We start from the raw sequence: 27,982 nt of genomic DNA on the forward strand, positions 1-27,982 counted from the left end.
GGGCTGCCGTCCGGGTTCCCACACCCAGGGAAGGGACGCAGCACACCCCCAGCCCAAGTGCACAAAAAGGGCCCCCCTCCTCCCTCCGTCCCAATCCCCTTCAGGCCAAAGGAAGCCCTCCACACACCCGCCCCAGAGGGGAGGGGGTGACAGAAAGGGGCTCCCGGGCTCCCTTTCAATGCAGGACGCCCAGGGGGCCTCGACGAAAACCAGGGCTCACGTGTCGTCCCGAAAGCGGGTCAAGAAGCACATACTAGAAACATAAACCGGGTATTTAAAAAAGGAATTTAAAGAATAACCCCTCCTTCGCCGGCCCTCCGACCCCACGGAAGGAGGCAGGGAGGCTTCCTCTCCAGCGGTACCCCCCCAAACCCCCGCCACGGACCCTTCCCCGAGAACTCAGCCCCTCCAAAGTCGCCAAAGCCCACGTCGAGCTGGAGCCTCACGCTGCCCCCACCCCACCAAGACCACCCCGGGTCCGCCGGCAGAACTGCCTCCGCAGCCAAGACCCAGCCGCCCCTCCCGGCGGCCGGGATTCCTTGTGCCAAGAATTGCCTGCCTTAACGTCTGGGGGGGGGGGCCCTGCAGCGGCGACCGCCCAGCACCCACCGGCGAGCACCCTTCCCCACCCTGTCCCAGACCGGAGGGGACGGCAGCTCAAACAAGCGGGTAATTCCAGACGCCTCCCTCCCCACATCCCTCTGCCACTTCACTTTACCGCTAGGCACCTTGATGAATGACGCGCGGGGAGAGACAGACCACAGGAAACAGAAGAAAACACCCAGATTCCACGGAGAAACGGGCCCCGGGAGAGCAGGGGCGCACCTGAGCCTCTGCGCGCTGGGGTCGCGGCGTCGCGGAACTCCCCCGGAACTCCCCCCACCTCCCAGCGCTCGGGGGAGCGGCGCTGGGCCTGCAGGGGCGCAGGGGTGAGCCTGTACTGCTGCTGCTTTTTCTCCAAAGAGAGAAAGAAGATGATGAACAAGGTGGAATCTGCTTGCTCTGATTTTTGCCAAAAGAAAAAAAAAAAATGACAAAGGGGAAGGAAGGGTCAGAAATGAAGATGAGCACGCCCCCCTCCCCCCAACCTCCCCTGCTCGCCCTCTCCAGGTGACCTCCAGGACTGGCCGGCAGCTGGGTCCCAAGAGCCTGCTCCCCCGCCCAGGGCTCAAGAGCTGGAGGCTAGAAGGAACCTCTCCCCACCAAACCGCCTCCCACCCCCTGACCACCGCCTCCCAGGGAGGTGGCCACACCCCTCCCCTTTGAGAATGCAAGAGACATTTCTAATGAAATGCCCCTCCTCCTCCCCAGGTTAAGGCTACCTCACTCAAATGTTCATGTCTGTGATTGGAAAAATCACGCCTGATACCAAAGATTTCCCCCAAGGACTTGTGCTGGATGCTAGGATTCCCTTGCCTGGGGACCAGGTGTGGGCGAGGGTCTGCTTTGGGCCCTGCCCCCCAGGTGCCACCTGTCCACCACCAGAGAGAGCAGAGAGAGAGAGAGAGAGAGAGAGAAAGAGAGACAGAGAGAGAGAGAGACAGAGAGAGAGAGAGAGGGAGAGGGAGGGAGGGAGAGGGTGGTGAGGTCGATGAGTGCCTTTTTCTTGAACCAAAGACGTGTGTGAGATGCTCTCTTGTCCTTATCGACTCGCTATTCTCCCCGCTTTTCAAGCAACCGGATCTGAGTGATGCTTCTAGAACCTTTGGGTGTTGGGGCAGAATCCTAAGGGTCCCCGTTCCCGCTCAGCAACCAACCCCTCCCCCCAGACACACGTACACACTCCTGTGCACACACTGGTCCCACCACACTGGGGGCTGGGAGCTGGGGTCTGGGTGGACACGGCCCCTCCCTCAGCCTGCCATGAACACATGGGCCCCACTTGAGAGAGCACCTGCTTTCCGGGGACGGGGCTTCTCTGCTGGTTAAGTCACTTGCTGGTCCTGCATTCAAGGCCCAAGGGTCAGAGGCCAGGGCCTGGGTTTGTCCCCTGTTGGACACTTAGGAATGGACATGGGACCTTTCTGGTGATGGGATCCCTCAAGCCCCAGTGACACCGGTCACAGAAGTGTCCCTGACTCCTGCATCCCTTTCAAACACCCTCCTATTACACATGCGCACACGCACGCATGCACGTGCACACACACCATCTCCCTTCTGACGCCCCCCCCCCCCGCTTGGCCAGCCCCCCAGCCCCTCTCGCCCTAACACCCAGCTGGTTGTCACATACCAAAGACCATTCTCCACACAGGGAATGACACCTCCAGCACAGCTCCTTCGAGCCTTTGACAATTTTCTCTGAAATACCTCAAGATATTTAATGTATAGTTTATGTGATTAAAAAAAAAATCCTTAGCTAGTTTTTGGAATACGTGACTTGAAGCTTTATACTGTTAAATTATAATTTTGCAGACGATGGTATGTCATTTCTTTTGGTGAGCTCCGTGGGAGACGCGTTGAATGTCAGGGCAGGGGAAGCTGGGTGGTCAGAGTTAAAGGGCCGGGGGAGCGTGAGCGAGAGAGAGAGTCTGGGAGCGCACGAGTAAGGACCGGCGGCGTTTACAGATTTCTTATTTCAATGAGTCCTTTAGGAAAGAGAGGAGAGAGAGAGCGTTGGATACCTTTCTGTTCTCTGGCGTGTTCTGTTTCTCGTTTTTTGGAGTCATGTCTTATAAGAGTATTTATTATTCTATGTGTTCTGTGTTCAAATGTAATTTAAGAAAAAAAAAAGGAAGAAAAATGAAAAAAAAAGACGCAATGGAATTTGATTTGATGCATGACTAATGTACTTTTTCTTGAAGATAATGTACTAGGTGGAAGGGTGGGGGTGGGGCGGGGCCGCGGGGCCGGAGCCCCGGGGATTCCATGTCGCATCTTGTGTTTCATGCCCCAGTCGGTGCTGTTCGGTGCTCCTCGGCGCTGCTCTGTGTTAATATCCCCCCTTTCCAAGGATCTGTGTCCAGCCGGCGGTGGGTGGACGGGCCTCAGGTGGAGAAGGAAGGCGGCCGGTGGTGGGGCCTCCAGCTCCTGGCGCCAGAGTCCCTCCGGGTTCTGGTCCTGGGGCACCAGTGGGCGTCACTGCCACCTCGGGCCCCCCGCCCGGTCGGTCTCACGTTAGCATGAATTCCCAAGTGTCTTGTTCAGAGGAGACAGACAATCAGCCAATTCGAGTCTTGTCGCCTAGGTTTGTGGGGGACGGGGTGTACCCCAACTTCCCCAGATCTGAAGGGCCCTCCTGAGACAACCCCCCAAGGCAGGCACCTGCCCGGGCTCCACCCAGACGCCCCAGCCCCCTCAGGCCTGGCCTTCACCTTTCTGTCTGGCCTGGGAGGTAGGAGGTGCACACCTGTGGAGCCCTCCCTCCCAGCCCCCACTGGTACCCAGAGAACAAAGGGGCTCCCCAAAAAATCATGAAAGGGGGCTCTGGGACAGTCTCCCGGACTATGACTCTTCTGCCACGGGGCCCATGCTCCCACCAGGGGAGAGCCCACTTTCCAGGACAGGCCCCAGGTAAGGTGGGTTTGGGTGGCCAAAGGGGGTCCCTCACACCCTGAAGGACAGAAGGCCCAAGTTTGGAGGGCTGGGCCTGGGGGCGCAGGTTCAACCCACTTGCAATGAGGGCGGGGGGTGTGGGGCGTGTTCTGGGGCCCCTGTACCGGCTGGAACTGGGGCCACTCACATTCTTGGCCCAAAGCAGTTTCAGCCACACCAGCCCATCAGCTCCCTGGGCTCCTCTTGTATCCCTGGCAGGCCCCCCAAGGGCTGGTCTTTGGGGGGATTGTCTCCACCAGGGGTGAGGGGGGCCAAGAGGCCACGTGGCCCTGAGTGTGTAATCACAACTGGACACTAGGGCTGCTTTCAGGGGACACACGATTTGGGTCATCCAAAGTCCTCCCCCAAACCCCCAGGGCTAGAGGGAACGGAGGCCCCCTCCACCCTATCCTCAGGCGACAGGCTTAAAAGTTTAAAAAAATATATCGTCATCGTTGTGAACCATTGCTGTGCTGGATTTGTTGTTTTGTTTCCCTCCAATAAATTATTTTCTAGTCACTCACCTGGGCTTGTGCCTTTGCTGAATGGGGGGGAGGGGCTGGTGCAGGAGGGGGAGGCATGGGGCTCACCCTCCATGAAGGAGGAAGGGGACGAGGGAAAGTGGAAGCGGGCCTCTCCCAGCCCACCCCTCTCTGCTCTGAACTCAGCCCTCCCTGAGCCCCCGCTCCCACAGGGCTCCACCCTCCACGGGGCCTTTGGGCCACCTGAGCCTCAGGATCTTGCTGGGCTCTGCTTCTGAGGTGTCACTGACCACTGCCTTCTGGAGCCTAAAGTGTAAGGTGGTTTGTTTGAGAAGAAACCAGGGCAACCCGGTGGAGGAAAAGGCTGGGTGGTGTCTTGACTGGACCTTATAAACTGCCCTGAGACAGGCCAGCAGGCCGCAGGGAGGAAGCCAGGGCTGGTAAGCAGAGTCTGCTCAGCACCTTTCTCCCTTCTGAGAGCAATAAAGCTTTTATCCACATTATCTACCCCAGGGTAAAGAAAAAAACCCAAAGAAACCCAGCTTTCCCTGCAAATCCCCCATCAGGCCACTAGAGGTCAGTGTTTTGATTTTTAAAACCAGAAAAGAACTATTCTGTGGGACATCACAAAAAGAAGTATAGGAAGAGAGAGCCTCAAGGAGACCTGGGGTCAGACAGACCGTGGTTTATTAGAGAAAGAAGAGCAGGTGGAGCCCCTGTCTTTGGGGGAAGGCCTCGTGATGCCGGTGACACTTATTAAGCCTGGGCAGTCACTGCTGTTCCTCAGGCGAGGGCGGCAGCCCTGCCAGATCAGGTGGAGTTTGACTCTCGCTGGGCCCTGGCAGCCACTCCATGGGTGACGGCTGCCTCTCCACAGGTGAGGGCTCCACCTCCATCGGCTGCTCGCTGGTGGATGATCCTCTCGCAGTTGGTGGCGGAGTTTCCATCAGAGCAGTGAGGTTCGAGTTGGAAACTGGCACTGTCCCCTCCTTGGGGGGCCCGGGCTCCTTTTGCCAGGTGTATGGCCAGTTCTTCCAGGACAGTTTCCGGATCTTCCAGAGGGATGTCTTCTCCTGCAAGTGTGCTGACTGGCTCTTCAAAGACAGCTGGCTTGAAGACAGCATCTGGCTCTCAGAAGACGTCATCTGGCTCTCCTCCGCTGATAGTGGTGTCTCCTTGGTTGGTGGCAGACTCTCGGGAGTATATGGCCACGGCTCATATGACAGTGACCTCTCCTGCCTCTTCGGCAGCTTCTCCTGGAGAGACCCGGACAGCCGGTTTTTGGTGAGAGAGTGCTGGCTCTCCTGATAAGGAGAGGACTGGCCATCTACAGGCACGGATGAGCTCACCTCAGAGGCAGGCTGCACATCCTCGGAGGACACCTTCCCCTGGTGCTGGCGCCTGTTCCTCCCCAGGAACGACATCTTCCTGGGGTACCAGGAGGACTCCTCCATGCTCGAGGGCAGTTCATCAGGTGGCCTCGTGTGATCAACCAGCATGTCGCTGTTGACCCCTGGTGACCTCCGCAGAATTGTGCCCTGCGTGATGAGGTCCGCATAGCCCTCCCGGTGGGAGAAGGCATAGCTGGAGCGCCGGGTCCGTGCCTCCCGGAGGACATGGGGTATGGGCTCCACGGTAATGATCTCCTCACTTGTGGTCTTCTCCTCCTCCTCCTACAGAGCAAAGGGGAAAGCAGGAGTCATCAGGCTCCCAAGCCATGTTGACTGCTTTCGGGTCACCTGCCCCTCCAGTGGGGGCCAATCAGAGCCCTTGGCCACCATTGATTGGCCAGGCTCTTTCCTACCCAAGTTGACCCAACTGGAGTCCTCCATGGGACCTGACTTTTTTTTCTTTTTCTTTTTTATCGGCCACACCGCGCAGCATGTGGAATCCTAGTTCCCCAACTAGGGATCGAACCCGTGCCCCTTGCCATGGAAGTGCAGAGTTCTAACCACTGGACCCCCAGGGAAGTCCCGTGGGACCTGACTTTGGACCAGCCCATCAGATTCCTTCCCTAGGACCTGACTTTGGATCAGCCAATCAGAGTCTGGTGCAGCCCTATGTCCAGCCTGTGTGGCTGAAGGTGGCAGGTTTGTGGCCATGTCCTAGTCCACCATTCCAGTCAATTCTGGGGCCCAGCCCAGCTGAGACCCATCCTTCTAGATTCTGATTCCATGAGCCAGTGAGTCCTCTCCTCCACCATTTTTCATTGTGGTAAAATACACATAACATAAAATGTACCATTTCAACCATTTTTAAGTGCACAGCTCAGTGGCATTAAGTCCATTCACATTGTCGTGCAACCATCCCCACCATCATCTCCAGAACTTTCTCATCTTCCCAAACTGAAGCTCTGTCCCCAAGAAACACTGACTCCCCACCCCTCCCCCAGGCCCTGGCCCCCACCATCTACTTCCTGTCTCTATGGATGTGACTCCTCTGGGGACCTCCTGTGAGTGGGATCAGACAGTATTTGTCCTTTTGTGTCTGGTTTATATCACTGAGCATCATGTCCTCAAGGTTCATCCACATCGTAGTAGGTGTCAGAAACTCCATCCTTTTTAAGACTAGTATTCTTCTGTATGTCTATATCACATTTTGTTTATCCATCATCTGCCGACGAACACTGGGGTTACTCCTAAGTCCCCCTTTTGCCTGCCCCATTTCCAAGTCACTCCTGTCACCTCGACCCCCAACCCCTAGTTACTTCCTGGCGGAAGTCTGACAGCACCAGCACTGGCCTTTTGCGTGCTTCCACTGCTTCCTCCCCAGGAAGTGCGGCCTCCCCTCTGGGGCCCTGAGGCCTGTCCTTTGGGCCCCCTGGGGGCACTGGGAGTGTGTCTGGTCTCCATCCTTGTACCCCCAGCTCTGCGTCTCTGTCGAGTCCCCAGCTCCCAGCTCAGGCTCCAGCTGCTGGGGTCCCACATATGCGGTGGGTACCCCCGCCCCTCACCTTGGGCCCTGGCTTCTGGAGGGCTTGGTAAATGATGCGGAAGGCCAGCACGGGCAGGGTGTTCAGTGACACGTTCAGCAGGATCACCAGCAGGATGGGGGGCTGGGACAGCACACTGAGGTCAGCGTCTGGTGACAGGGCAGGGTCATGAATGGCCTGGGGTGTAGCCTCCCCAGGGCCTGCTTGGTGCCCCTCACCCCCCAACGCCCCATCTCCTTCCCCTCCCTTTACCCCAGGGATGCCTTTGTGAAAATTCCCAAAAGACACCGACATCCCCTGCACACACACCCCCCCACCTGTATGGCCAAGGAGACCGAGGTTCAGAGAGGGTGCTCCGACTGGGGTCCCCCCCCACTGCCCCGTCCCTGCTGGGGGCTCACACAGAAATGGGAAGGTCTTGGGGGAGACTTTGAAGAGCCAGATGCTCTGGGTGAGCCAGGTCATGACCGCGTAGAAGCCAAGGCTGAAGAAAATGGCCAGCACAGACAGGACGGTCCAGTACTTGGTGATGAGGATGATCTAAACAGGGAGGGGGCGTTAAGGCAGGGGGGCCAGGAACCCCGGGTGGCTCTCCGTGGGGAGGGTGGCGGCCCGGCCCCTGGGGCCCGTGAAGGGGCAGGTCACTGAGCGGGGAGACCTCAGTGCCTGTCTGAGGTCCCCGGGGGTGGGGTGGGCAGGCGGCCATGCCTACCTCCATGGTGATGGACAGCAGTCCCGACAGGGCCACGATCACCGCGAAAGACTGATAGTCACTGAAGCTGACAGGCCCAGCTGAGTCCCGGCTGATCCACAAGGTCATGAAGAAGTTGACCAGGGACGTGGCCGTGCCGTGGGCGATGGCTTGGAGAAAGACCCAGTAGTTGAAGAGCTCGTCCTTCTGGCCCGCCATATACAGCTCGGGCAACTCCAGGCTCCGCTCGGCGCTCACGTCCTGTTGAGTTTGCAGTGGGGAAGCCGGCTCTCTAGGGACCAGGTGGGGACGTCCCCCACCCCACCCCAGTCCCCTGGGAGGAGAAGGTGGGGCAGAGACAGGAGCGTCTACAGGGAAGCAGGAGGCAAGACATGCAGCTGCTCACCTGCTCGAAGAGCCCAATGTAGAGAACCGGGAGGGTGGTGTATAGCAGGTTGAAGAGCGCCAGGAACCAGCCTTCATACAGAGGCTGGGTGTGGGGTGGGGGAGAGGGGGAGAGGGGGAGAGGGGAGGGAGAATGAGGTGAGCCTTCAGAGCCAAATGGCCAGAAACAGAAACCAGCCTTTACCTGAGGAAACCCACCCAAGCTAGGTCGGCACCTGGAGAGGATTCCAGGTGACTTCGAAAGTCAAGTTGCAAGCAAGATTGGGGCTAAGATCAGGGCCACATTAAGCGATAAAGACTGAAAGATAAAAGGCAGAGAGAGGCTTCCCTGGTGGCGCAGTGGTTAAGAATCTGCCTGCCAATGCAGGGGACACGGGTGCAAGCCCTGGTCTGGGAAGAACCCACATGCCGCGGAGCAACTAAGCCCCTGAGCCACAACTACTGAGCCTGCGCGTCTAGAGCCTGTGCTCTGCAACGGGAGAGGGCGCGACAGTGAGAGGCCCGCGCACCGCGATGAAGAGTGGCCCCCACTCACCACAACTGGAGAAAGCCCTCGCACAGAAACGAAGACCCAACACAGCCAAAACTAACTAAATAAATAAATTTATTTTAAAAAAAAAAGGCAGAGAGAAAAAGCATGGTCTAATCCTTTTAAAGCAGCACCTTTGAGCCTGTTCTAAGTGGATGACTTCAATAAAAAGCTACAGGAGGGAAAACGGCTAGAGAGTGTGTTTTTAGATCATTTTCGATTTAGGAAATCACTGATGGGTAGGAGAGTTGGAAGAGGCCTCACAGACAAATAGCCCAGCTCCCTTCCCGAATGCATGAATCCAGACTAGTTAAAAGAATATCAGTTTCACCACTTTATATGCATTCTGGGATTGAGCAAATAAGTAACGATCAAACTTTTTACCAGAATCAAGTTTCTCACCATTGGAGATAAGAGTCACAAAGCAGTAAAAGGAAAAGGCTAAGCTGAGCCTTGTTCTGTGGGTCAGAAATCAGAGGTATCGGTGTGAACTCACATACACAAAAATAGATAGATGGATAGGTGCAGACAGAGATACAGATTTGCATCTAAACATGGGTTAATATGTGTGCATTTCCTAGCTCTGTCTACTGAGAGGATAATGGCATCCCAGTAGCAATGACCACACTAAGCACTTGGATCTTGGTGTCTAGCTACCATTCTCTGGTGAAGAGAACCAGGGCTCCATATGGGAATGGCTCATTCCAGGGTTGGGGCACGGAAAAGACAAAATGGGCCTGGAACCTCTTGTAGCACCAGGAAGTGAGGATGTACTTGGAGAAGAGCAGGCACATGACAAAGGGGCAAATCGGGGACAACTTGAGCAACAAAGCGTAGAATAAAATAAACACCCACGAGGCCACACTGATGGGAATAAATAATTGAATAAATAAATAGGGGAGAAGGAACAGTTCTTCCCATGGAAGAATTCCAATTAACAAATACAGAAAGACTGGACACTGTCCCCTCTAAGATCAGGAACAAGACAAAGGTGCCTGCTTTCACCATGGCAATTCAACGTTGCACTGGAAGTCCTAGCCAGAGCAATTAGTCAGGAAAAAGAAATAAAAAGTATCCAAATTGGAAAGGGAGAGGTAAAACTATCTCTCTTTGCAGAGGACAGGATCTATATGCAGAAAATCCCAAAGGATTCACAGGAAAGCTACTAGAGCCAATAAACAAATTCAACAAAGTAGAAGGGCACACAGATCAACACACACAAAAAACTGTTTCTATACACCAGCAATAAGCAATCTCAAAAGTGAATTAAGGAAACAATTCCATTTACAGCAGCATCTAAAAGAAGAAAATATCTAGAAATAAAAAGTAAAACAAAAATATATATATTTATGAGGGGTGCTGCTGTAAAGCTCTCTCTCTAATGCCTGGGCATTAGTGATGGGAAGCTCATTCCCTCTCACAGTAGTCTATCTTCAGACAATTTCCTTACACACAGGGGACATCACTGCCCTACAACTCCTCTAACGCTCTGGAGAGCACAGCTAGTATTCACCATGATACTGTCAAGAGTCTTGAAGTTAGGGACCCAGCCCCCATAGTCTTATCTTCTCTCAAGTTCAAGCTCTCGTTCTCTCCCCTTGAAGGATGTATATTTGGAGCACCTGTCCTGCCCTTGCTCCAAAGCTCAAATTTGCCAAATATCCCTGAAAATGCTTGGCACTGAGCTGGGCATGGAACCATCCCTTCCCTTCATCTGCAATCTACACCTCTATGAATGCAGCCAAATAAAAGTCTGTGTTGTTCTGTGACTTCAGGCAAGTTCTGCCCCGTGAGGACCCCAGAGTGTGAGCCTGCCTGCTGCCTTGCTGGAGGCTATGGGAAGGACACGACAATACCAGAGCCCCTCCCCGCCCCCCCCCGCCCCAAGAGGGGAGTTCCCTCCAGCGCACCTGGGCAGTGAAGCCGCTGTAGAAAGCGAACCAGATCTGGACCATCATGCTGGCCAGCGTCTTGTAGATAAAGTAGCGCAGGAACTTGCAGACGCGCATGTAGGACCAACGGCCATGCACCAGCAGCAGCCGCCGCAGGAAGCAGAACTGGGCCAGCACATAGTCGCTGTTCTGCACCGCCTGCATGCCCTCCTGACCCGCCAGCCCCACGCCAATGTCCGCAGCTGCAGGGGCACACGCAGCCTGTCGGCCCCGGGCCCCTCAGCTACCACCCCCAACTGCTGCCGGCCGCCAGCCTCCCCCCGCGCTGCTGCCCGCCACCCACTCTTGATCATGCTGACGTCATTGGCCCCGTCCCCGATGGCCAGGGTCACCACGTCCTGGTATTTCTTGACCAGTGCCACGATCAAGGCCTTCTGCTTGGGTGTCACCCGGCAGCAGATGACCGCTTGGCACCGGGAGGCCAGCTCCACGAAGGCCCGCTCCCGTCGCACCTCGGCGCTCTCAAGGGCTTTGTAGCCCTTGTCCTGCGGTGCCAGCCCCGTGTTCCACAGCTGGATCCCAAGGACCCGCCACATCAGGGACAGGCGCCTGGCCTGCAGGAAGTCCGCCCTCTCCTCTCTGGGCTCCTGCCAGGGCTCCTCCTCATCCAAGCTCACGTTCTGGACCAGGGCCCGGGGCTCCTTGCGCAGGGAGAGCAGCAGCTGGTCCTGGCCCGCGGGGGACAGGGGGCGTGTCACTCAGCTGCACCCCTCCCCTCCATTAACGCCCCGACTGGGCCCTCCTCCCGGCTGGACCTGACTGCGTCCTTCCCTTGCTCTCGCCCTGCTGAGAACCATCTCTCGGTGTGACACTTCAGGCCCTTCGCCTTAGCTGGTCCAACACCACATCTGGGGGCCTTTTGGTGGAGGCTGTCCCCAGCCCCAGACCGCGGCTCCTCCCAGCCCCCTCCCAGGTACCAGGGCCCCGCTGCCCGCCCTGGGCTGACACTGACCAGGAACTCCCCGTTAATGACCAAGGCCATTTTGACCTGCAGGGGGAGCTGTTTCTTCAGGTGGCCCTTCTTGCCACCCTGCAGGCTATTGTTGCTCTCCCAGTAGACCTCCAGGATCCGCCTGCAGGGGTCCAGCAGGGGCTCAGCCACACCAGCCACACAGGCTTCCTTCTACCCACTCCCCAGCTGTGCCTTGGTTTCCCCCTCTGGGAGCCCCCCACCAGGCAGAGGCTGAGGGCATTCTGCAGACCCCAGAGCCACGCCTGGGCCATGGGTGCCCTGCCCCCACCCTGACCCCCCCCCCCAACACAGGCTCATCCACCCAACCACCCAACCCCCACTTCTTACACAATCTCCTTCTCCTCCAGAATGATCATGTTCTCCGAGAGCAGCTGGCAGGCAAAGCCGATGTTCACCGCTGTCTCTGCAAACCAGCCCAGTTCAGCCCCTCCACGGCCCCCTGCCTGGGGGCCACGCCCACTCTGCACATCACAGCAGCATGCCCCTCCCCCTGGCCACAGCAATTGGTTTGGAGGAGGGCATGTGACCAGGCCAGCCAATGAGAGTCAGCCCTGAGACTTTGGTTGCAGCTCTGAGCAGAGGGGGCTCCATTCCACTCGCCTGGCTGGAGCTGGGCTGCCGGTGGGAGGTGGGTCTGGGGCCAGGGCCAAGGGATCGTTAGACATATCATGCTTAGGGCCTCAGGACACTTCTAGGAACCCACAAAAATGAATTAATTTGTTTAAAAAAAATAAAGAAGCGGGAAAAAAATGAATATAAAAATCCAGCCTGGATATTTGTCTTTACACCAGCACAGCTGTTAAACGTCATTCTAAATACTTTTTGTGTGTACGTGCCTCCTGCCCACAGAAGTTCTAATGCAGCCCTGCGGGCACCCATGCCCAGTGGGGCCCCAGAGAAGCCTCAGCGGGGTGGAGTCAGAGCTCCACGGCCACAGGACCTGAGGCTCCATTCCAGCTTGGCTCCTGGGTGGCTGGGCAACCTCGGCAGGTGCCCATGCTCTCTGAGCCCCGCTGGGCCATCTGTGAGGCAGGGGTAATGAGGGCCCCACCGCATGGCGCTGCCAGGGGGCCAAACCCCAAGGAGACGCTCAGCATGGCAGCGGCCCACCCGAGGGAGGCGCCCAGGGGACCCCAGTCCATTGTTCCCGGTCCTCCCTTCCCAGGGACAAGGTGGAGGGCAATGCTGAACTCAGACAAGAGGGATGGGCCGACGGTGGTGCCTGGGCAGGGGTGAGCTCTCCCCGCGCCTCCCTTCTCCCCATGTTGGGGGTGGCCGCCCTGGGACCCACCTTGCTTGTCCCCTGTGAGAACCCACACTTTGATGTTCCCCTGCTTGAGACACTTGATGGTGTCGAGGACACCGTCCTGGAGCCTGTCCTCGATGGCTGTGGCTCCCAGCAGCTGGAGGTGGGCGTGGGGACAGACTGAGCAGGGACCCAGCTCCCTGGTGGGGCTGAGGGGCTGGAGCTGGGGTGCGGGCGCCCCTCCCCCCGAGCTCCACCCACCTGAAGGTTCTGCTCCAGCTCCTCATACACCTGGTGCAGGGCGTGGGCACGGTTCTGCAGCAGGACGCTGGCTTCCTGGTGCCGCTGGCGCCACTCTTCGTACATGTCTTCGTCCACCTCCTTGCAGGCCACGCACAGTGTCCGCAGGGTCTGCTCGGCGAAGGACTGGGCCCCGGGTGGGCAGGCGGCGCTGCCACCCCCGCCAACCCCTGCCCCCTCACCCGGGCACCCCTCCAGCCCTCTCTCTCTGCCTGGGGTCACCCAACCTACCCGCCACCCACAGTCTGCCTTCCCGGGCAGGGGGAGCTGGGACCACGTGCCGCCCCTGCTCCACACCCGCTCTGTCTCAGCCCGCACCCCACCCCCCCACCCCCCTGAAGATGCCCAGCTCTGTTTTGCCCCCAGACCTCGCACCTGCCATTCCCCCTGCTTTGTGAGGCAAATTCTAACTATTCTGCAAGACACTCGGTGCAGCCCTGCCAGAACCCTCTGCCGTCAGGGCTCCCCCAGCCCCAGACCCCTCCCTCTGCCCCATTTTTCAAGGAGCTGAGGCCTCTGGGGTGGGTGGAAGCGGAAGGATCCTGGGGACTCTGTCTCTAGACCCCAGGGAAGACCCAGAGCTCGCTTGTCCCAGGGGGTCCCATCGTGGCTCCTTCCTTCCCTCCTACGCCCCAACCCTCCCCCAGGCTTTTTGCTTGTTGCCCCGGGTCTTGCTTCTGTTCCTGACTGGAGGTGGGCTTGAGCGGCCGAGCTTGGACAGGTCAGGAGCTCCAGACAGGCCTGTGCTCCTCTCGTGCCTCAGTTTCCCCATCCACTCCATAGGCGGTTAAGCCAAGCCGTCTTGCCAAGCTCCTGGGCTCTGGGTCATGGTTCTGACTGCACTTCCTCAGTTCTGGGTCACAAACCAGATGCCTGCTCCCCACCCCCCCACCCCCGGCAGAGGTAGAACAGGGCAGTCTGGGAGGCCCCCGTGTGGAGGGACACAGGACATTTCTTTGCACAAACAGCCCCGCTGGCCCCTGTGCTGGGTGAGGCTGGGGACCTGCAGGGTCAGGGCTGGGCCAGCACGACAGGACAGCCCCATGTCAGGGTTGGCGCGGGAACAGCTCCCTGGAGGTGGGGACCTAAGGCTGAACCTTGAGGGCCAAAGGATACTAACTGAGCGCCAGAGTGGAGGAAGGCATTCCTAGCAGAGGGAATAGCGTGTGCAAAGGTCCTGAGGCAACACCTGAGCATGGAGGAAACTGCAAGCCAGAAACTGGGGTTCCGGGGAACCCCTCGAGGGCAAGGAGGGACCAGGCTAGACAGGACAGCAGAACACAGAAAGACACAGCCTGGAAAGTTGGGCCAAGGCGTTTGGGCTTCACCCACGGAGACAAAAGTTTTGGGGCAGAGAAGGCTGAGCGTGTCCTGAAACCTAGGCCTGGCTGGGGTAGCGGGGTAGCAACCAGAGCAAAAGCCCAACCACAGGGTGTCCTTGCGTGACTGAGAAAAAGATGTTCCCTTTGGGCAGGTGCAGCTTGGAGTTTGGCTCCCTCTCCAGCCTCTGTGTGTGTGTGTGTGTGTATATGTGTGTGTGTGCGTGTGTGTGTGTGTGTGTGTGCGCGCGCGTGTTGGGCAGAACAGTGCACAACCTGATCAACTGTACATGGCCGCCCTGGGTACCTGAGGCCATTTCTCTGCACACTCTCCTTTCCTGCCCTTCTCCTCCTGTCCCTGTGCCCTTGACCCTGCCCCTCCACCCTCCCTTCCCACAGGGACTCACGGCCAAGGCCTCCTCCGTGGTCCGCTCCATCAGGCCTTTCTTCTGCAGGCGCTCATAGATGACCGTGTCGGCCCCTTTGGTGTAGAGGTAGATGGAGCCCTCGGGGTTGCGGACTGTGGAGGAAGAGCCCTGGCTGCCCACACACGCTCCCCTCCCCGCCTCCCCCCACCCCACCTGGAGCCACGGGGGCTCACCCAGCACCGACATCCGCTTGCGCAAGCTGTTGAAGTCCATCATGGCCAGGACCTGGTACACCCGCTCCTCTCCCAGCTCCATCACAGTGATGCTGTTCTGCGTGCGTGCCAGGAACACGTAGCCGAAATTCCGGGCCGCCGTGACCAGCGCCTCCTCGTCTGGGGAAGCTGCCTGGTACAACAGCTGGTCTGGCCCGGGAGGGGGGTGGGGTGGAGGAGGGGGAGGGGGCTGAGAGCCTGCCCTCCATCAGTGACCCACCACCCACCCATCTGCGCGGCCTTAGCACAGGGAGAAAATGGACACAGGAGGTGCCCGTCAGGTATTTGCGGGATGACGGTCTCTTGCGCCGGCACAACCTCTAAGCTTGGCTCCCAATGTCCATGACCTCCTCCTCCCTGCGCGATGACAGGCCCGGACACCCTCTGCGGAAAAGGTTGGGGCTCGGGCCAGGGGCCTGCGCACCCTCTAACCCGGCTGAGAGGGCCCCGGGAGTTGGGCGGGAGAGTGTCTCAGGAGGCCAGGGCGGAGGCAGCCCCGGGGGCAGGCTCACTGTTCTTCTCCTGCACCATCACCGTGTGGCAGATGGCCAGTACACGCCAGAACTCGCGCACCCTCTGGTCCTGGTTGGCCCGCACAGCCTGCAGGAGCTCCGCGTTGCGGAAGTGCAGCTTCCCGTCGGCAAACTTGTTCCAGAGGTAGGGGTCCTCCTGGGGGGCAGTGGGGGGACAGGCCAGCCCTGGGTGGGTCCCTGTCCGTGCCCCCACCATCTGGGGCTTCAGGGCGGCCGGGCTCACCTTGAGTAGGGTGTCCTCTTCCTCTGAGCCTGGGGAAAGACCCTGCTTCAGGCCTCAGCTCCCGGGCCCTGCATGGGGTCCCACAGCGCCCCCTCCCCGGTCCGGGCTTCCTGGGGACGCCGGATGCAGCTGGACCAGCCAGGCCTGAGCTCTGGACCCAACGCCCCAAGCAGCCAAAGGCCCCAGCCTCAGCTTCTGCCCAGAGGAGGCAAAGGATGCAGCCCCGTGTCCCAGGGGCCCCGGGAGGGAGTCCCAGAGTGGGGCTCAGCCCTGTAGAACATGTTTTAGTTTGACTTCCTCATGGTGTCTTTTTTTTTCTTTTTTTTTTCCTCCCCTGCCATGCTGTGCAGCATGCGGGATCTTAGTTCCCCGACCAGGGATCGAACCTGTGCCCCCTGCAGTGGAAGTGCAGAGTCTTAACCACTGGACCACCAGGGATGTCCCTGGTGTCCTTTTAAAATTTGGACTTGGCTACCTGCTTTGAAAACTCGGGTGATTTCACATGAAAACCCGGGTCCGAAGCACTTCTAGAAACATCAGAGGACCCAGCCTGGGGTTGGTGCCACTCAACACAGGCCCCAGTGCCCCCCCATCACCCCGAGAGCCTGGCTGAGGGTCAGGTGGCATCTACCCGAGGGCGTGGGCCCAGGTCTATTTGTCATGCTGGCGACTGCCCAGTGGGGTCCTCTGTGGGCTCCCGGTCTACACCGTGTCCGCTAGTTATAAACTAGACTCCCTCTGCACCAGTTTCTGTGTGGCCTGCGAAGCTAAGAATGTTCTTCGCATTTCTAGATAGTTGGGAGAAAATTGAAAGAGGAATATTATCTTGTCTGACACGTGGAAATGCTATGAAATTCAAAATTCGTTGTCCCTGCGAGAGGCGGCTGCTTTCCCAGGACAGAGAGGGGGCTGTCCCAGCGGCCAAAGATACTGACTTGTCGTGGGTCCTTTACAGGAATAGCTTGCCGACCCCCAAGTGAGAAGAAGCCCTTTGGCAACGGTTCTGGGGCACCAATCTGGGCGGGATGCTGGGTGCGGGCAGCACCCACGGAGGTCTCAGGACGGGGGCGGCCTCGTGTGGCGGGTCCCAGTGGCGGAGGCGGAGGGCTGGTGGGCCGGGGAAGGCGGCCGGGCGGGGCGGGGCCCCACCGTAGATAACGCCGTTGATGCAGCACTTCTTGAAGGTCATGACGTTCTGTGTGAGCGTTCCCGTCTTGTCGGAGAAGATGTACTCCACCTGGCCCAGCAGGTCGTTGAGGCTGGTGCTTCGCGCTTTGGCGGGCAAGTCCTGGGGCTCGTAGTACATGCGCTCATCCCAGTTGATGAAGATGCTGTTCCCCAGGTGGATGAACTCGGCCCTGCGGACCCAAGCGCACACGCGCGCACGCGGGGTCACCGCCCAGCCCGCGGGCCGGCTCGCCCTCCCGCCCCTCCCTCCCGGCTCAGCAGACGGCGGGGCGCGGCGGCCCCGGGGCTCACAGGATGAACATGGCCATGGGCACCATGACGCTGAGCAGGACGAGGAAGCCCCAGAAGATGAAGAAGGTCTGGGTGGCCTCGCTGCGCACGTGCTGGGCAGACACGTAGTGGTGCTTGGCCTTGAACTCCCTCACCTTGTACCGGAAGCCCAAGGTCAGGACTGCGGAGATTACCACCATGGACAGAAAGATCTGCGCGGCGGATGGGGGGGGGCGTTGGGGCGCAGCGTGAGGGGGCCCGGGCGGCAACGAGACACCCCGGGGACGCGCCCACGGGGACACGCGCGCGCTCAGTGTGAACGAACAAGCACAGAGAGGGGATGCCCCCCCGCCGGGCTTCGCGGCTGCTATTTTTTAAATTATTATTTCGATAACTTTTAAAAAGGTAAAGCTGGTTAGGCAAAAAATTAAGGATTGTTAAACGTCCGTGGAGGATAGGTGAGCATTTTATTATCTCCTGTGGGTTTGGAAAACGTCAGGATCAAATATTATTTTATAAAAACTTTTTTTTTTTTTTTTTCCCCAAATGGTCATTTTAAGAAAACATTCTCTGGCCCGAAGACCTGTCCGTAGGATCAGGCTACATATTTGGCAGAGGAGGGAAACTGAGGCCTGGAAGATGACAGCCGGGGCTTCTGTATATGGGGTAGGGCCCTCTCCTTCCCCTCCTCCGTGTCGCCCCACCCAGGGCAGGGGCTCTGGGAAGCTCACCAGGACCACCAGTCTGTTCATCAGATGGTCTATCTTGGTTCTCTTCAGATGGATCTTGCCACAGTTCTTCATGATCTTTGTGTCAAAACCTGCAAGGTTTCCATCCATCCATCCATCTGTCCATGCATCCATCCATTTATCCATCCACTCTTCCATCTACTCGCCCATCCACCCGTCCTACATCCCTCTTGGGTGGAGGTTGGGTCATCCCCCCACCCAACCATCCACCTGCCCAGCCTCCCATCCTTCCGTCTACTACAAGCACCCCATTTTTCCCAGTCAAAACAAAGGTGCTGGCTCAACTTGTCCATTTCCACAGTTTCAGAACTGAGCGTGCAGATGATGAGCGCCAGGAGCCCCTCATCACACAGCAGAAGACATGCAGCGGCCGTGCCTGGCCATGTGACTTCTTGCCACTGACTTCAGGGTTCTCACCCACCCACTCCTGACCTGGACGGCACACGCCCCAGGGTCCCCGGAGTGGCTGTACCGGCGTAGATGACCAGTCCATAGCAGGTGTCCGTGTTCCGGATCTTGCAGCCGCGCAGGAGGATGTTGCCGCTATCCAGGGGGTATTTCTTGCCCTTCCACTCCAGGCACCCCACAAAGTGGTGCATCCGGCTGTTGGGTTCCTCACACACCACTTTGCCTGGGGGCGAGCCAGCGGTCAGGGAGTCTCGGGCATAGCTGGGCTCAGCCACCCCTCTCCAATGTGGGGTCGGGGGGTACTCAGGGAATGTTCCTGTCATCCTCCGGCCGGGGCCACCCTCACAGGCCCTGCCCTGCCCCAAACCTGACCTGCTGACACCTCCATCCCCACCACACGGCCTCCTCCTGGATGCTCCAAAGCTGGCCATTCCCGGCCTCAGGACCTTTGTGTGTCCTATCCCCTGTGGTTGCACTCATACCTCCTCAGGGAAGCTCTCCTTGATCCTCCAGCCAGATCAGGTACCTCCCCCCATTAAGGCCCCTCCTCGTGGTTACAATCCTGGGATGTCACCAGATATTAACGTCTGTGAGGTTCTTGAGTGCAGGCGCCAGCCTTGTCTCAGTTGAGCTGGGGACCCCAGGGCCCAGCCCAGCACCTGGCACACAGTAAGTGCTCAATAAATGTGTGAGGAGGGAAGGAAGGAAGGGATGCCCCCATCCAGCACCCTAAACCACAGGGGCCAAATGCAGGGTACAGCGTAGAGTTCCCCAGCAGGCGGTAGGGGAGGGCCTTTCCCCCATCACCCTGAGAAAGTGCTACCACCGGCCTCACTCGCGTTTGACAAAACCCACCCAGGATGCAAAGGCTGGCCCCTGGCAGCATCTGGCGGGGTAGGGGCTGGGACCCCAGAAGGGAGTCGGCTGGGGGCCATGGGGCTGCTCCTGAATGACCCTCACCTGCTCCACCCCTTCCTTCTCAGGGTGCAGAGCCTGAGTTTGTCCTGAACGTAGAAATGAAAGCTGTCTGGGCGGGTGGGGAAGGGGAAAGGACTACGGAGGAGCCACAGGGCAAGCCCACGCCACTCGCCACCCATCTGAACCTCGGTCCCCTTCTTTGGCAAATGGGGCCACGCCTTGCAGGAATTCTGGGGCAGCTGGGCCAGGTCAGGACCCAGAGAGAGCCATCGGGATGGGAAGGCCTTTCCCCAGATTCATGAGCAGACATGCAACCAGTGTTTGGATGTTGGGAGCAGAGGGGCTGTGGTTGGAGAGAAGGGTTCCTGGTCTGCTCCAGAACCAATTAGAGTAACTTGCCTCTGCAACATGACAGGGGAATAATGATAAAAATGACAATCATTTTTAAAAAGTATCCCCTCGCTGGGTCCTGGCAAACAGTAACTGGATCCCTAGTGTGAAACGGTGTGAAATGTCATACTTTCCTGGTGGAAAATAAGAAACTTGGAGGTGGAGGATGGTTCCCTGTTCCCATGGGCCTCTCCCACCATGCAGGTGAATTGCTAGCCAGTGTACACAGGCTGCCTTTTTTTTTTCCTGGCCATGCCACGCAGCTTGCGGGATCTTAGTTCCCCGACCAGGGATTGAACCCGGGCCCGGGCACTGAAAGCGCCAAGTCCTAACCACTGGACCACCAGGGAATTCCCACAGGCTGCCTTTTTGCATAAACAACCGAAAGCGTTTGCTTTGAAGTGTGCTAAAAATAAAATGTATCACTTGATAAAACGCCCAGCACATCTCGTAATAACAACAGAAAATGCCTCCACTGTTACATCAATTTAAGGGATTTGATATGGGCCTGGAATAACCCCGTCTCTTAAAAGCTATCCCAATCCCAACGGTCTGGGCATAAACGAGACAAGGGAAAACGCAGGAGAACTGGCTGTGCCCATCTGGAGGCCAGAAGCCACCCAACACACCCCACTGCACCCCATTACCATCCGCCACCCCAGCAAGTGGGAAACCTGTGCTCCCACCCCTCAGGGGGGCAGACAGGGCCCAGAGCGGGTGGATGGCTCTGCCAGCTCCCACCTTGGAAGGACGCCATCTTCCTTATACTGGTCAGCTCGTGGTGGGTGATCGTCGGTGCCTGCCTGAACTTCAAGTTGGTCTCCCTGGTGACGAGAAGTGGAGCGAGGTGAAAGGTGGGGACAGACAGTGCCCGGGCAAGTCGTCCCCAGCCTCCTTCCAGAGCCCCTCCAGCATTTTCCCCGAGCACCCATTGTGCACCAGCTGCCAAGCACAAGGCTGAGGCCCAGAGAGGGAGAGGGCCTTGCCCAAGGTCACACAGCGCGTTTGCCAACGGGCTGAGGCCAAACCCTAGGCCTTTTTGCTTTGGCACCTGGCACCCAGTGGGGCTTCCAGAAATACTGGTGCATCTTATTGCCCCTGCTGGTTCGCAGGCGCCCCCCCAATCCATGCTCCCAGGGCAAAGGACCACAATATCCAAGTGGGCTGGGAAAGCAGCCCCCAGGCCCTTGAAAGCCCTAGTGATAACCTGGTCTCACCCGTCGATGTCAGCCGTCTCTACGTAGCACAAGCTGCTGGGCTCCGTGCTGGCCAGCAAGACCAAGTCGGCCTGGGGTGGGGAGCGGGGTGGGAGGAGACGGTGTTGCACGGGGCAGGGGGTGGGGGGGGAGGAAGACAGGTGGGGGGCGGCCGTGACCCCTGGAGCCCGCCAGCTCACCGGGACGATGCTGTCTTTGTGCAGACAGACCACGTCTCCTACACACAGATTCTTCCACTTTCTCCACAGGAAGCTGCGTGGGTGCGGGCGGCAGGGGTGAAGGCGGGGGAAGGGGGTCCTCCCAGCCCCCACCCACCTGCCCTGGGGGCTCAGCCTTGACCGCCCCCTCCTCCCAGGTTCCAAGCCCCTTCAGACCTTCCCGCCCTCCCCTTGGGCTGAACGCTCAGCTCCACGAGGGTGAACACTTGGGTCTTCAGCCTCTGCCCCTTCACAGGGCCCACCCCAGGCCTGGTAGACAGCAGGTGCCTAATAAGTGCTGGTCTGGGTTGCCCCCCAACCCCCACCCCGCCGTCAGACCCAACCGGGACGTCCGGGAGCATGGAAGGTGCTGGACCATCTTCCGGGCACCCCTCCCTGCGGTGTCCATCCATCCCCCTCTGTGCTGGGGTCCCCCCGCCCGGGGATGGACCCTGTGCCCGGCTGCCACGGCCTCACCTCTTCCCCATCAGGATCTGGCATGGCCTGTTGTTGATGTTCCTGTCGCTCCTGTGTCGCCCCTGGGCCGACAGGGACGTAGGTCAGAGCGATGGCGCTGCCCCCACCCCGCCCAGGTGACCGTACAGACTCAGGTGCCCCACTAGCAAGCCCACACCCTGCTGTGTCCGTCCAGCGACCCTGCCCTCAGGAGGGCGGGGGCAGCGGCAGAAGGAGGGCAGTTTCCTGAGTCTGCCGCCCGCGTTGACACCAAGGTAACCTCATCGGCCCCTGCCCCTCGAGGCCACAAGGCACGATGGACGCTGCAGCCCACCGGGGCTGCCCGGGCCGACTTTCCTCCCGCCGTGCCCAGGAGTCCTGAGGGCCCGCCTGCCCCCGTCCCACTCACAATGTCATCCACCAGGTCTCGGGTGGCCCGGATGGTGAGGAGGCCGACAAGCGGGGCGAACAGAGTGAACCAGGGCAGCGTGGAGATCTCGGGGATGCCCTGACACAGGAGTGGGGGGGTCACGCTGGCCAACCGTCCTGGGTGCCCCTGCCCTGCCCCCGCCCACATGCCCAGCAGCCCAACCCGGCATCGTGTGTTCCGACCTCGGTCCCTCTCCCTACCCAGACCTCCTCCCCAGCAATGCCTTCTCCTCTCCCCTCCACGCCCAGCTCCTACGTTCTCTCCTCCAGGAAGCCTTCCCAACCCCAAGCTTGTTCCCTCCTCAGGGCCTTGGCTCTCTCTGGCTCCCCTCCCTGTAACCCTCAGGTCTGAGCTCCGAGTGGCCCCTAGACCAGTCTGGGGGGGGGTCCCCGTCCCCATCACTGGTCCCCACCATGTGGTTTAATGACAGTCACCTCCCACACTCCCTGGGCCACCTGAAGACAGGTGTCAGGGCCACTGCTGGGTCCCCAGTACCCACAATAGGACCTGCACACAGTAGGTGCTCAATAAAAGTTTATCGGATCAACGGATAAAAGCAGAGTGTCTCATTTCACTCAGAACAGAATGAGAAACTGGGTGCGGTTGGGGTGCTCTGGAAACTGCCCATCCCTCACCCATCTCCACCCATGACCGGCCTGATGCCAGGAAGTGACCCGGCGGGTCCCAAGAACCTGATCCTTCCTCCTGGCCCTCTGGGATCAGCTCAGCCTGCTGGGGCCAAACGGGTCAGGAGGCCTCCTTAGACCTGGAGGGGCCACCCATGCACCCTCGGCATCCAACATATATTGAGCGCCTCCTGTGTGCCAGGCCCTGGGCTGGGCAGTGGGGACCCAGCCATGAGGGTGCTCCCAGTGTGAGGGGGGCCGGACACTGACCCACCAGCCACACAGACAAACACGGGGTAGGACCACCCTGGGTCTACAGAGCCACGTGGGAAGGTGGGAAGGGAGGGCTTCCTGGAGGAGGTGGCTTGAGCAGGTAGAAGGAGTGGAGTGGGCACAGGCGCTGACCCCTGGGGCTGCCCTACCCGCCCCACCTGGAGGATGATGATGAGAAGGAAGTAGAGGTTGGACATGCGGTGGAACTGCTCGTACAGGTTCAAGGGCAGGAAGGAGAAGACGTTGTATTTGGTCGTATGGATGACGTTCCTCTGGGACGAGAGCCGGCAGCCGGCATGGGGGCGCCGCCCAGGAGGGCCCAGGTTCCCACCCAGCCCCACCCGGCCTCCCCCTTCCCTCCGGCCACAACCAGCGCGGGTGCAGACCCAGTGAGCCAAGCTGTGACCCCAGGACTCCCCGCGTGAGACGCAGGCAGGGGGTTTCTGGTAGAGCCCAATGGACACGCTGTACCGTGAAGGTTTCCTAGTTACTTATTTAGGGCGGAGGAGACACACGAAGCGCCAGCACGGGACCCCACAACTCGGCGAGGGCGGCGCTACGGTCCTCAGGACTAAGTGGACTGACCCAGCGTGCAGAGCTTGGGTGGCAGGTCCCGAAGGCCCGCGGGGGTGGGGTGGGGGTGGGGACGGGGGAGGCCTGTGCCGTGGGGGGCTGGGCCTGCCCACCTTGTACTTCTTCCTCTGCCAGCACAGGAAGACTTTCTCCTTGAACTGGTTGTTGTAGGACCGGTTGTTGGCTTGCACCTCCCAGGTGAACTCTGAGGCCCGAGAGGACAAACACGGGCTAACGACACCCCGGAGGAAGGCTAAGGGGCCCCCCGGGGATCCAGCCGGTAAACAGATGAGAGGGCCCACACGGCCCCTGCACAACAGTAGGCACTCGGGGAGCCCAGGTGGATCTGAGCATCCGGCTCCCCTTGAGCCAATCCCTAGGCCCTGGGAGACCCACTCACGCACATTCCGTCTACAGAGGGGTAAACTGAGGCCCAGGGACGGGCGCCGAGGTGTCCAAGGCTCCACTCCCTGCCCAGATAGTTCTGGGCTCACAGGCCCACAAATCCTGAGTCCACCTTTCAGTGATAGGGTTTTGAACTCTTTGTAACCCACTGAGAACCCCGCGCTGGGCCTCCCGTCTCCCCACTTCAGTCACTGCACTCTAACGCCCCTTGTAGGGGTCCCCCTGGCACGCCCTCACTCTACCCCCAGCCCTGCACCCGCTCTTGGCCGGACACGCACCTGAGTTCTTCTCCTCCTCAAGGTCTTCTCGGTACGCGAGGCTGCCCATGCTGGTGGGGCTGTCGAGGAGAGGGGCCTGAGGTCACACTGGCGGCCGGACAGTGCCCACCACTCCACCTTCTTTGATGTCACTTCCCACGTCCATCTGCTGTCCCCTCCCCAGGCTCTGGAGGTCCAGTCACCAGCTGTGAGTCCTTCCCCGTTACAGCCGGTCACCCGGCCGCTGCTCCCCACCCCCACGGCCCCCCATGGCCCCCCATGGTCGGCCCCCATCACCTCTCCGGGGCCGATCGCACGCACATCCTCCCGGGCCCCCCTGCTGCCCCTCCTGCCCCAATCCCCACACGGCACACGATGCCCAGCCTGGTCAGGTGCTCAGTCAGTTTGTTGACAGACTAAATGGGGCCCCAGGGCTCTCCATCATGTCTCGAAGTGTGTTTGAGGACCAAGGCGCTGAGAGGTCTGAGTGTGGTGTTGGGGCAGGGACCACCAGCCCTCCACAGAGCCCGGAGCCTTCCCACCAGCTAGTTCATGGTCAGTCCTAGTCCTTCGATGCCCTTGGCAGCTCCGCAGATGACTCCCACCCCCAGTACTCAGCAGCTCCCTACTCCCCACGCCCTGGCCCCGCTGTTCCCTCTGCCCTGAGCACCATTCCCCCTCGCATGGCCGGAGCCTCCTCACCCTTCGCCTCTCAGCCCCTACTTCTCCTACTGCCCAGCCTTGTTCTGGCGCCTCCTCTGGGCTTCCCCTCTGCCTTCGGGATCCCCCATCCCAGTTCTGATCACCCTCTCCCCTCTGCTTCTTCCCCTGTCTGGGCTGCTTGCTGAAATTGGAACCTCCCAGGGCAGGGACTGCTGGCGTCTGGGTCACTGGTGTCGAGGGGGGCGGGCCCCCAGGGGGAGGGCCTGGCTCAGGGCCAGCTCTGATGCTCCTGGGGGCCCAAGCAAGGCCAGTGCCCATTCACCAGATGAGGAAAAGTGAGGCTCAGGGTGAGGCTCATCCCGTGGGGCCAGAGCCAGGATGAGCTCTGGCCCCACAGGAGCCAGAGCCGGGGGAAACCCGGCCGGGGCCAGATGGGGCTAGACGAATGCTGTGGGCCAGAATCCAATCAAAGCGTATCAGGGGGAAGGGACACGCCCTCCTCCCTCGCATTCTCAGCTCACCGGAACGCCCACTACCCCCCGGGAAGCCCTGAGCATTCCCGCAGCGAAGCGGCTCAGGGTTCGACGCCCAGCCCCCTGGGAAATGCACCTGGAGATCCGGGCCCACACGACACCGGGCGCTCCGGCGCTCGTCCGGACCTTGGCCCACGCGAACCTCTAGGGGGCGCCCCCGCCGCCGCGGCTGCGGCCTCCCGCCCTCAGGCCGGGCGGAGTCCAGAGAGGGTGCGCGGGCGCCCGGGGACGCACAGCTGCGGGAGTGCCGCCGCTCACCTGCGCGGGCCGGGCTTCCTGGGGCGGTCCGCGGGCGTCCAGGGCGACGGACGTGGTGGAGCTGTTAGCCCGGTGCCAACGGGCCTGAAACGGGCCTGAAACGGGCGGCGCGGGCGCGGCGCGGCGCGGCGCGGGGCGGCGCGGGGCGGGGCGGAAGGTTGGGGCTTAGGGGCGGGGCCTGGCAGAATGCAAGGGGGCCGAGGGCGGGGCCAGGGCGGAAGGTGGGGCCAGGGTAGAGGGGGCGGGGCGGAACCCCAGGGGTGGGGCCAAGACAGAAGGCGGGGCGGGACAGAGGCGGGGCCGAGCTAGGCCTCCCCGCCGAACAGGGCCAAAAGGGGCGGGGCCTAAGGCGGGACCGAGCGTGACCTCGAGGAGCGGGGGCGGGATGGAGGAGTCTTAATCTGGGCCTGGGTATTAAGGGGCCAGTCGCTGGGGAGGGTGGGCTGGACCCGGCTGAAGCTGGGCGGGGCCGGGTGGGGCGGGGGGAGAGGCTAGGGGCGGAGAAAGGACGCAGAGGTAATCGCAGGTATGCGGGGCGTGAGTCTGAGCTGTGTGCGCGTTCCAGTTCAGCGAGCATGTCGTACGCGCAGGTAGTGTTGGGCGCCGGGATGGGGGAGACTGTTAGAACCACCGAGCTCATCCCGCCAGGAAGAAGCCCACAGGGTTCTAGCCCGGTGTATGCCTACCCAGCGCGCGGCCGGGACTCCGGGGGCCTTCCTGGAGGTGGTGACAGGGGTGGGAGACAGCGAAAAGGCTGGGGCAGCGTCCAGGCCGGAGATGGGGGACTTGAGCCAGGGCGGGGAGAGTGTGTGGGAGACGCTACTGAAGGTAGGGTCCTCCTAGGAGGGGCAAACTTGGGGGTTCAGGGGTGGTGATTAAGCTCTGTTTTTCATATTCTTTTAGGAACCCTCTGAAGTGCAGAGAGTAGGAAGGTACTGGACACCTCCACCACCCTTCTCCCCAGCCTCGGGGTTGCTCCCTCCCTCTGGCCCAGCCGTCACCCAACGGACCAAGGGTGCCTGTCTGACTGTGCCCTGCCTGCCTGGGGCACGGGCATCACCTCTGAGCTGATGTTGGGTGAAGGAATGAATGACGGGGTGGTGACAGCACACAGGAGCTGACCGCCCCCATCAGAGCAGCAGCCTCCCACTCCCATTTCTTGGGAAGCCCTGCACACCCAGCGGCCTCTGGGGGATGCCAGGTAAACCTCTCCTTTCCTTCATTCACCGGGGAAACGTTCGTCCAGCCCTACCCAGCGGTTACTGAGAAAGGCCCTGCGGGGAGGGGCTTGGACAAACTGCTCTAACAGCCTTTAGGAGACACCTCACCTGGTGTGCGCCTGTGAGGGGGTGTCGGGATCGGTTCTCCCCCCTGGGACAGTGACAGAAGGGAGAGGAGTTTCCCAAGCAGCGAGTTTTCAAAAGCTCTTTGGCCTCCAAGAGGCAGCAGGTTCGGCAAGCTGAAAGCTTGCACCCCACCCCCAACCCCCCCCACCCCCGGGAGCTCCTCCCCCAACTGCCCAAGGCCTCCCTGGGGCACTCATGCTCTGGGGAGGGGGACAGACCACACAGAAACGGGGCTCCTGGGATGCTGCCTGCATATTTTCTTTAGAAGAACACTCCTTGTTCACAGAAGGTGGGGGAAAGTCAACTGGTCACAAGAACAGCCCCGGAGGGACACGACGGTGGCAGGGGCCTGACTTCACCAAGAACCCTCCCCTCAGGGCCCCTGTGGACAGAGAATGTTGCCCACCATCAAGCCTTCTGCCACTGCAGCGCCGCCCCGCTTCCCCACAGTGGTGCGCCCTGAGGGGATTCAGGATGGAGAAAAACCAGATACTGGCCCTAGATAGCTGAAGTGCATATCAAAGGAATGATTTCAGTGAGCCCAGACAGCATCTAGCATCTTCCCATACACAGAAAAGCACTGCAATCATTAACTAGAGACGTCAGCTTTTTGCGATTAGCAGGAAACTTTTGATGTTTGACTCTGGTTTTGTTTTCTTCAGCAAAAACTCCTAGGAACAGTTCCTCAGAGCTATATGAGAAGCAATGTCTTGGGCTACAGTCCTCAGTGAGTTCCTGGAATAAAACATAACTCAGCTTTCAGGTCTTGTATTTTTCAGTCGATACCCCCTGGGGACCCTGCAGCGCTGGCTGCTGTGTCCTCAGATGGGAGCCTGCCCTCTAGGCCTTTAGCAGAAGCCAGCGGAACTTCTGCAGAAGTGGAGTGGCAAGGGGGCCTCCTCCAGGCAGCCCTCCTTCCAGCATCTTTGTGCTCCTGCACTGGGACCTGGGGCCCCCCAGCATCTCCCCGACCCATGAGGCTCTTTGGGCTTCACTTTTTGCTTTACCCAGTGGCTGCCCTTCCCTTCCCAAGTTAGCTGCTCAGACAGGGAACATGCAGCGGTGGTCG

The 27,982-nt window shown here is 59.8% G+C and overlaps 1 protein-coding gene, 1 long non-coding RNA gene and 1 other non-coding gene across 3 annotated transcripts; 1 reads left to right on the forward strand and 2 right to left on the reverse strand.

Moving 5' to 3' along the window:
- Window positions 1-4,703: 4,703 nt before the first annotated feature.
- Window positions 4,704-25,710, reverse strand: ATP8B3 (ATPase phospholipid transporting 8B3; the record flags this gene model as incomplete). Its single annotated transcript, XM_036847391.1, has 28 exons — window positions 4,704-5,686; window positions 6,967-7,094; window positions 7,347-7,485; window positions 7,658-7,897; window positions 8,043-8,126; window positions 10,481-10,704; window positions 10,806-11,190; window positions 11,475-11,595; window positions 11,823-11,898; window positions 12,787-12,898; window positions 13,003-13,167; window positions 14,768-14,880; window positions 14,962-15,150; window positions 15,513-15,669; window positions 15,757-15,785; window positions 16,906-17,114; window positions 17,236-17,426; window positions 17,946-18,034; window positions 18,436-18,594; window positions 20,421-20,503; window positions 20,897-20,967; window positions 21,076-21,148; window positions 21,571-21,632; window positions 21,959-22,057; window positions 23,037-23,150; window positions 23,565-23,656; window positions 24,135-24,193; window positions 25,568-25,710. Coding segments are annotated over 28 exons (4,509 nt in total), but the record flags the coding sequence as incomplete, so codon positions are not given.
- TRNAG-UCC lies at window positions 16,122-16,194 on the reverse strand. The gene has a single exon. It is a non-coding gene; the product is annotated as a tRNA-Gly (tRNA).
- Window positions 25,711-26,106: 396 nt separating the features above from the next.
- LOC118893183 lies at window positions 26,107-27,908 on the forward strand. Its single transcript, XR_005019427.1, has 3 exons — window positions 26,107-26,157; window positions 26,471-26,768; window positions 27,200-27,908. It is a non-coding gene; the product is annotated as an uncharacterized LOC118893183 (long non-coding RNA).
- Window positions 27,909-27,982: the final 74 nt, after the last annotated feature.

The sequence above is a fragment of the Balaenoptera musculus genome, chromosome 3 (genome assembly GCF_009873245.2).
Source record: "Balaenoptera musculus isolate JJ_BM4_2016_0621 chromosome 3, mBalMus1.pri.v3, whole genome shotgun sequence".
NCBI lineage: Eukaryota > Metazoa > Chordata > Mammalia > Artiodactyla > Balaenopteridae > Balaenoptera > Balaenoptera musculus.